A 9,531-nucleotide genomic window follows, 5' to 3' on the forward strand; every position below is an offset into this window, starting at 1 on the left:
ATGGCAGTTCATTCCACTGCTCTCACCATATGCCTCCAGCACTGAACCCCAGATCACCAGCTGGTGGAAAACAGAATTGCATCCAAGCCGTGAGAGTGCTTGCTATACGTTCAGTGACTGATCCAAAGCCTACTGAAGTCAAGGGGAGTCTTCAATGGGCTTTGGCTAAGGCCCATAGAGAACTCATGATATCAAAGAAAAGATCTGACATGTGGATTGACATAAGTACATTATAATCATTCCCATTACAATTACTTTGTTAACAGAAACAGTAATTTGCTGGCTTCTCACCCCTCCTGAAGTGTAAGCTATCCAGTGATAGTAAGTACGGGGGGCTCGAATCATGTCTTTATGTCTCATGGGCACCATTAAACAGAGGATAACTATGTTTATAAATAAATAGTGAAAAGCACATCATTTAATTGCTATTTATTTTCATAAACATGAGGTATTTCAAAGTGCTATAAGACGCAGCACTAAATGTACATCGTTGGAAGAAATTAAACACAGAACTTTGCAGTTACCCAGTTCTATGCACCAAACATTAACAAATACATTAACTGGAAGAAACAGGCTAGGAAAAGGCATATATAGTAAATTTCTTTACAAAAGTTTTCTTAGTTCAAAAAAGTGATAAAGTAATATCTACTCAAAACTTTCACAACTCATTTTCATACGAAAATATAAGTATCAAATTTAGTTATGTATCAGCATCATACTAAAGTATACAGGCAGTGTAAGAATTAGTACAGTACATAACAGAGATTAACAATATATTTGTATACAAAAACATGCTCCTCAAACATTGAGGTATTACAGTACTTAGGTATGAACTTCCAGTCAAATACTGGTAGCAAGAGCCACCTCTCATAACCCAAGACATGTACAAAAGGCAAGTGTGTAGATGGTATTTACAGAAAATTCCCACAGAGGTACAAATGGTAACCCCTAAAGTAACATCTGTTAGAACATAAGCACCATTCAAAATTAGGAATGAACGTTTTTAAAACTTAACTAGGTGTCATCAGCAGCTCCAAAGGCTCACAACTTTTAAAGAACATCTATAGCTCTTAAGAAAAAATACAAGGGCAGTCCATCATTGTTTGGCAGTCTGTTAAACTCCTTGCAAGAACATCCATGTGCTCTGTACCCGGATAACATAGATTGTTAACTACTTGAGGGACTGGATTGAAAGTAAAACCAACATTCTTAACGTCAAAAAACACAATTTTTTTTTTTAAAAGAATCAAAAATGTGCAAAGTGGCAGTGACTGTCCAGGTCAGACAAAAAAAAAGTTTAGCAAGTCCGTGTGTGTTCTATTTTCTTTAGCAACTGCTGTTGTCTGGCTTGCAATTTTTCCTTTTCTAGCAATAACTTGTGTTCCTCTGCCTGAAGGGAATGGACATAATCAGTGGCTTTTTTCAAGATGACCACTTTTGCAGCCTTCTCATTTTTAACCAGTTCAGGTACATGGTCCCTTAATGTGAGAAAACTAGATCGCAGGTCATTACGCCGCTGACGTTCCAGAATATTGTGATTGCGTCGACGTTCACTATCTTCTGAATCTGAGTTTCGAGGACTTGAACTCTTAGACTTTGGTTGGATCATGGGTTTTATTGGACGAGGCACCTCATTTTTTAGCTTTTTCTGCGGCGGGGCATCTTCGCTTTCCATGTATGGAGAAGGGGCAGCGTAATTATGCTGCTGGTGAATCGGGGCGCAACGCTTTAGAATCAGTTCATTCTGCTGCATTCTCACCGATGCCAAGGTAGCATTTTTAGGGCGCACAGTAATAGTAAGAGTAGTAACAGCCTTGTTGGAGGAGGAACGCCTCTTCTCCACTGTCACAACATCAATTTCTTCCTCTTCATCCTCTTCCTCGTCATCATCTTTAGAAACACAAAATGTAAAATAAAGAAAGTAAGTTGTTCTCTCCAAAAAATATTCACACAGGACCTTGAAATTTAAAAACTAGTAACATATCTGTGTGAATTCTCAGGACAAATAGCAACCTGTAAGTATTTTAAGTGTTCAAAATATGCACAAATATTAGGATAAAAATAGGGTGCATATACTAACTATCTGCAGATAGATGGAGCTAAATAAATATAGACACACCATGCATACACTCAGACCCAGACACAATAAGTGGGTATTTGCTAACTCTAAGAACAGATAGTTTTCTGCACTTTTAAGCTGTATAATAGGAGGATCCATAAAGGTGCAACCCAAATAAACACATTAGAGGAAACAGTATTTGAGAAAATGCCCTAATTTATACTTTAGCCAACAAACTGGGGTACAGAACACACAGTGTGTGCAAGCGCGCACACACCCACAACACCTCCCTTGCTTGATCAAAAAGGAGCCAGAAAACTAAACAATCGCTGGATTTGTTCTGATGCAGAATGTGAAGCTGTTCCAATCTGAGAGTCCCTTTAAGCCAATGTTTTGGTTTACTGCCAAGAAGACAGCTGTTGGGAGGAAGTGCTTCCTCACAGAAAGCTGTCAAGGCACAGACATTAAAGGGACAGTGAGCCTTTTGAAACAGGAGGCTTATCATCGAGTTTATGATGATGGTCATATGGATCTACTCATTTACATAAGAGAAACTGTGTTTACAATTGAACTGGGCTTCTTTTACATGAGAGGAATTTTTTGCATCAAGATTTTCCTCTGCCTGTCTTAATCCAAAGACCCAAAAATAAAACATTTCCCTGCTAAATTATTAGACTGCCTAGCCATTCCAAAACCATGTACAAGGCAGGATGATTTTACACTAAAAACACTTTTACTGTATGGTCAATGCACTATTTACACAATACATTCTGCATAAGCTGCATATTATTTGGCCCCATGAATGAATTTTGAGATTAACCACACGGTACGCTTTGGCATGGGAGAAGATTAAAAAAAAAAAAAAAAAACCACTCCAAGTTCATCCAGCATCTGTTAAGTATAAACATGCTCAGAATAGGATGCCCTTTAGTTATATACCACTGACTGCTTTATCACCAGCTGCCTGCCAAAGGGTCTCCTTCAAGGAATCCTTTCAAATAGGCAATGTCCTAAGACAAGCATGCTGCCACCTACTGGCAAATCCATATACCTGTTAGAAATGGAGGGAGTAAAACGTACGCACCCACTTGGATAGTGACGGGTTTTGTTCTTGGTTATGTTTTTATCAATGAAGTAAAGCAAATGAGAGTGGTCTGAGATTTTTCAAGCTTCCCCTCTTCCAGACTAACTTTAGTGGCACCATACATCGATCTGACCTCTTCTAAATCTGCTGGTGGTGGACTCTCTCCCAGCCTACCTTCTCTTCAACAGCAGGAGTTCCCATACCCTAAGGGCTCACACCACTGTCATGTTTTACATTGAAGTGATTGTGCAATATTTGTTCTTCCCCAGCTTCACCCCCCCAATGCTTCAGCTGCCCTTTTACTTACCCCTCCTCTCTCCCTGCCCAAGCCCTTCAAGGCACGGGGCTTCCTCAAGCACTCAGGCATATGGCAACCAACTTTCCCCCAATCTTTTTTTTTAGTGACTCACTGAGATGCAAGAAACAAAGAAAAGGGGCATGACCTAGGACCACAGATTTATTTTCTTTGGTCTCCTGACCACATGGGGGCGGGGGGAGGAGAAGGGAAGACGGAGCTTAATTTTGATTACAGGAAGGAAATGTGAAAAGAGAGAGAGACCACCCCTTCTTTTTTCCTCACTGCCAATAGCCTAACGCAGCCTTGCAAAATGTTCATGATAATGTACCAGCCAGGCACAATGTTACTCACCCACCTTACCAGGATAATAAAAAACTAATGCTAATTTACTTGACCAGTAACATTCACCCTAAGTGAACTGAATTTTGCAAGCCTGTCCCAATGAATTCACTTTCTCTGTCTACACCTTTGGTTGGGGGAGATGCCTCATAAAGGTGATGCTGCCCCCAAAGCTGCATTTGAGGGTACGGCAACCATGCCCACACAACACCTCTGGGGATATGCACACAGGCTAACAAATCTGCGATGAGCGGCGTATTTACCCGAGTCACTGAGAGTATCGTCTCCTGAGCTGCTGTTGGCTCTGGTGGCACTTGTGTGGCAGCTGCTGCGCTGGGTGGTAGCTGCTGCCCCCTGTGCGATCCCACTGCTCCCACTAACGTTCACCCGGATGCCAGCCGTTCCCCCTGTTGCTGGGGCTGCGGCTGCTGCGGCTGCTGCCACTGGCTCCTTCTTGTTAATGGGGAAGGGGAACACCACGGCAGGATCCACACACTCTGACACAGAGTTATTGAGCTCTGCTTGGCTGTTGGTGCCCCCAGGGCTGGCGGTGGTTGTGGATGCGCCAGCTCTCACTGGTGCCACTCCTGCTCCCACTTTGCTCTGCAGTTTCTCACTCACTGCCCTCTCCAGCTTCTCGCGGGCAGAAAAGCCACTCCACATACAATCCTGGATGATGATAGAGTTGAGGTTGTTGCTCTCCCCAAAGCCTGTCTCCAGTAAGTCTCCTCCATCCGTGCTTCCCCAAAGGTCGGCCTCAGGGGGCAGCAGCAGCAGTTCAGATGCCCAGTCCAGAGGATCACGGGTTCGGAACCCCCCTAGAGCCACCCCTCCCCACAGCAGTGGGGCCCCTCCTGGGGGGTTCTCCTGAAGTCCTGCCCGACTGGGAGACAGAGGAGGGGTAGGCAGCAGTTCAAACTTTTTCCAGATGTCCTCCCCAGGGGGAGCAGAGTCCGGACCGCACAAATAGAAATCATCTTCATCTGGATAGAAGCAGGGCTGCAAAGAGTCAAACTCGAGGTCTGGGTTTTTACTGACCATCCCTGGCATTACTGGGTTCCTTCTGCTGATTCCTTGGTTGGGCTGTTATTTAGAGGGAGGTCTGAGTGTGTTTCCACTGAGAGAGAGAGAGAGAGACTTCTCTCAACACCTGAAAGAAAATAAAAAAAAAAAATCAAAAATAAGCAACTAGTTAAAACAGGAGGAAATACATTTAGATAGATTATTGTATAACAATTCATTCCTCCCAATTTAAAAAAAGTAAAGCCCATAATCATTAAAATGCCGCAGGAATGCAGGGAGCACTCACTTAATGCTGCTTAAACCACCCAGACAAAAAAAAAAACCCAAACAAACAACAAAAACCACACACACACACAATCAGGACAGTCTGTGCACACACGTGCAAACTTTTCTGTTTTAAGCCTATGCTCTGTAACAAAACAAAACACTCCAGAAAGGGACAGGAGATCTGCAAAGGGGTGTCTGTGCAGCCTTACACATTGCAAGCTCTTCAAACTGCTTCAAAGAACCAAACACAGAGTAACCCAACCAATACACTGTATACATATGCAAAGCTTGATACAGCAATCGCTCCAGAAACCCCTCTTAATATGCCAACAAAAGTAGTGGAAGTTTCCCCCCTTTTTGTCATCCGCAGAACGGTGCAAAGGGGACAGAGGAGGATGCAAAAGGGGCAGAGGAGAGGCGGCTCTGCGCAACTTTACAACTTGCCAGTTCATTCAGGCAAAGCTACTCAGAGAAACCCGCACACAACACGCGGGCGGAGGGGGGGATCGGAAGTAGCAAAATGCAGCAAACCTTATAGAATAATTTCAATAAAAAAAAAACAACAAAGCCGACACTAACAACAAAGCCCTTCGATATGGCAACAAGGTACAGGAAGTTTCTCTCTTGCTCAGCTGCCCACTGAGCAAAGGCGTGAAAGGCTGCAGATGCAACAAGGGAACTTTGCACATTGCCACTACGTTCAACGAGACCTGCTACAAACAAGCTTTCGATCCCCTCTCCCTCCGGAAGATTCCTTCATTGTGCGCCTGACCAGCCCACCACAACCCCCTTCCAGCACCGGAGCCCGGTTGCATCAGACATTTAAAATGACCTTTTAAGTCTGGAACAGGCGTTCAGTGTCCCCCTTCACCTCAGCAAGCGCAACCCGCAGGAAAATCGGTTTGCTGAGTTTCAAACAGCTGACATTCAGACTGAGACCAAAAGGAAAATCTCCATAAAAAAAGAAAAAAAAAAAGCCTTATGATGAAATGCAATGAAACGAGCCCCGCTCAGCTGCTCTCTCCCTGCCCCGCCCCCTGACCGCTTCCACTATTGTACCATTTTTCTACTTACAAAATCTATTGCAACCGTTTAAAATAAATCAAAGCAATGAAACTTCTCCTACAAAACACAGCGATGTCTATGCAACAGCTTCAGAAACCCTGAGGATTTCCTTCTGGTCAGTGAAACCCCCCCACGCAAATCACTTAACTGCCCCTGCATTCCCCCCCCCCCATCGTCCTTAGTTTTGCAACTCCAATACAACGTGAGGTTTTATTTATTTATTTGGTTTTGCCCTCCCTTCTTATTACAGCCGCGGTCCCTGCAGCTGCCTCTTCTTACCTCCTCCTTGGTGATGGGTGGTGTTGCAAAAGGGGGAGGGGGGCAGGAAAAAAAAAAGAGGCAGATGATCTTGTATGTTGCACTTTATTGAGGGCCAGCCCGCTCGTCCCCGAAGGCTGGCTTAAGCCTCCACATTCACCCTTTGCTTGCAGACAGATGACTGTCACTGGCTGGCTTTGAAGCTCTTGGATATTATTAACTAAAAAAAAAACCCTGACACACCCGGGGAGGAAAAGGCGAGAGGAGAGAGAGGCTTAACCCCACCTCCCTAATTTCCATAAAAGCAGGGGAGGTGCCTGGCATTTGGCGCCAAAAGCCCCTATGCTCTTTATGCTTTGCAAGGAGAATTAGGTTCAATTCCCTTTGCAAATAAATAAGAATAAAAAAGGAGAATGCAAAACCCGAGCTGCACGCCCGGCCACCCTGAGCATGGGGGGGGGGGGTTGTAATTGCACCAATGATGTGCCTATTCAGTGCTTTGCATGGAGCGCAGAGGAGGAGGGTGGGTGCCTTTAGGGTCCTTCTCCTTTGTATCTCTTTCCCCCCCCGCGCCTTTTTAAGAGAGTTGTATCTATTCAGGCTTGCCGGCGCGATTTATTTTGCAGCAGATGCTAATAAGAGAAGGGAAGATCTAGGCGGCGAGCTTCGCCAGGACAAAAAGGAAGTCATTATGGAGGGTTCAATCCAAGGTGTCGGATTGATTCTGTTGTTGTGCAAATAACAACCCCGTCTGCCCGGGTGGGGGCAGGGGTGGTGAGCACCACAGCGGCGCTGCCCAGAGGAGGCAGATTGCAAAGTCAATAAATACAGGGGCTGCGCCCCCTCCCCCCCGCAGTCCCTCTGCCCTCGTCCTGCCCCTCCCCCACGTTGTAAATAAATAATTAAAGGAGCGGTTGCTGCACAGGCTTTCCCCCTGCAAAAGGCGACACCTTGCGGAGGCGCGAGGGAGCAGAAGCAAAGCGCAAGGCGGAGGCGCCCCGCGCATTTCCTAGCAGCCGCGCGCCGGGCAGGGCTGGCTGCGAGCTGGAGGAGCAGTGCAGGAGGGGTGGGGAGCTGCTTTTTCCAGCTGGGGATGCCCTGAAAGGGGAGGGGTGAGAGGGGAGCAGGGGTGCTCAGGAGGAGAGGGGTGTATGCGTGGGTGGGTGGGGGCAGTGATTAAAGTGCCCTGAAAACAGCGGGGGGTGGCCTCATCATCTGGCAGGCGCAGCTAGGGTAAAACAGGGCTTCAAGTGCACCTCTCCAGGGCCCAGCTCAATTTGTATTGATTTATTTTGGCTGATGCGTAACCCCTTGACACACCACCCCATTCGCTCACACATACGCGTCAAGCTCATGGAGGTGGGATTTGGGCATTCCTCTCAGGAACCTTTATTTTGAAACCAAGTCTTTTTTTGTGCAACCTGGTGTCTTCCAAAGGCAAAACGCTTATTATTGTGGGAGGTTCTTCGGCCCTTGCTATGCAGGATGCCAGACTAGATGATCATAATGGTCCGTTCTGGCCTTAAAACCTATGAACCTGTCAACCGCTTTCTGTTAAGCAAGTATATTTATAATGAGGAATAAAAATGATCCCTGAGAAGAGTGGCTAAGCAACTTCCAGACAGGGATGAAGCTTAACCAGAGACAGGGAAATCCCCTCCACAGTCTCTTTGAATTGCAAAAGCACCATACTTTAGACCAGTGGTTCTCAACTGTGGACTACGGCGCCCTGTGGGGGACTGCAAGCAGGTTTCAGGGGGTCCGCCAAGCAGGGCCAGCATTAGATATGCTGGGGCCCAGGGCAGAAAGCCAAAGCCCCACTGTATGGGGCTGACGCCCTGAGCCCTGTCACCCAGAGCTGAAGCCGAAGCCTGAGCAACTTAGCTTCACAGGGCCATGGGCAGTTGTCCTCCTTGCTACTCCCTAATGCTGGCCCTGGCTTTTATATGCAGAAAAACAGTTGTTGTGACACAGGTGGGCCCTGGAATTCTTATAGCTGTTGCGGGGAGGAGGGGCTCAGAAAGATAAAGGTTGAGAACTCTGGCTTTAGACTTTGCTTTCCAGAACACATTGAGCATGCCTCCTGTCATGTCTGCGTTGTCATGCAATGTCACATCATCATGGGATGTTACATTGTGATGATGTACCTCGAATACCATCATATTGCTCTGCAATGACTTTATGAACACCCCAAAGATATTTAGCGATTCTTTCGATGCCCCATAGGACATGGAACAGCCAAGTCAAAATGAGACTGGTAACAAAATCTTGTGTATGTGTGTTAGCCAAGGATTAGAGATAGAGTTGCCAACTCTGATTGAAGCTATTCCGGGATATTTTTTTCCCCAACATGGTGTAATGTCATTAATTGTACTGTACCTATAAAAATCTCCCGGATCGCTTTCAATAGTCAGCGGGAGATCAATACTGATTCCGGTAGACTCCTGACCAATCTGAGAGGGTTGGCAACCCTAATTAGAGAGGTGGTGCTGGGAAATAGGCCACGTTTGATGGCCAGGTGGAAAATTGTTCCATTGTCTTAAAAGACCCAGGAGTAGTTTGATTCGAGGGATGTCAGGTTAGCAGAGGTGAATCTTAGTTGTACCACAACTAGTGATAATTTTCTGTCACAAAAGATTGTTAGAATCAGTGATAGAGGGGATACAGTACAATGAGCTGGAGGTTTCACTGACCTGTGTCAGGATTTGAACTGCACTAACAGTTCAAACTACTACTAAGCAATAAACTAGTTCAAACTAACTACTAAGCAATAAACTAGTTAGGTTTTGTGCGGTCAGGGCTGAACAGCCCTACCCTCCAAAAACACATTTTGGACTCAAGAGAAGGGAATTAATTAATTAACGTGTGTTCTGTACTCTGAAGGTGTGAAGTCCCATAAAAGGTCTAAGTATGATTAATTTGCATTAATTTGTTTATTTTGGCTGGTCAAAAAGGTGTGGATGGTTTTTATTTAATTTTTATTTTTTTCTCCTTGCATATCAATAGCTTTTAGTGGCTTAAAGCTTGTTTAAGAGATCTTAATGTGTGAGTAATTTATACATTCTCCTCATTCATGCTCCTAGCTCAATTTTAAGCAATTATATGTGGTTTGCTCCTTTTAAATTCATTATTTTTGTC

General features: G+C 45.2%; 1 protein-coding gene across 4 annotated transcripts; it reads right to left on the minus strand.

Moving 5' to 3' along the window:
- Positions 1 to 433: 433 nt before the first annotated feature.
- MYCN (MYCN proto-oncogene, bHLH transcription factor) lies at positions 434 to 6,599 on the minus strand. 4 transcript variants are annotated; one of them, XM_084622412.1, is made up of 3 exons: positions 6,415 to 6,599; positions 4,044 to 4,930; positions 434 to 1,890 (listed from the first exon to the last, which is right to left on the minus strand). In XM_084622412.1, exons 2-3 carry the CDS (start codon positions 4,828 to 4,830, stop codon positions 1,298 to 1,300), a joined length of 1,380 nt encoding a protein of 459 aa, XP_084478538.1. In that variant the 5' UTR covers positions 4,831 to 4,930; positions 6,415 to 6,599; the 3' UTR covers positions 434 to 1,297. The 4 variants fall into 4 exon arrangements, with proteins under 4 accessions (XP_084478538.1, XP_084478540.1, XP_084478539.1 ...); XM_084622414.1 differs by lacking the exon at positions 6,415 to 6,599 and adding an exon at positions 6,145 to 6,231; XM_084622413.1 differs by lacking the exon at positions 6,415 to 6,599 and adding an exon at positions 5,903 to 6,021.
- Between the last annotated feature and the right edge of the window lie 2,932 nt (positions 6,600 to 9,531).

Source organism: Lepidochelys olivacea (genome assembly GCF_965140295.1).
Source record: "Lepidochelys olivacea isolate rLepOli2 genome assembly, chromosome: 3".
NCBI classification, from domain to species: domain Eukaryota; kingdom Metazoa; phylum Chordata; order Testudines; family Cheloniidae; genus Lepidochelys; species Lepidochelys olivacea.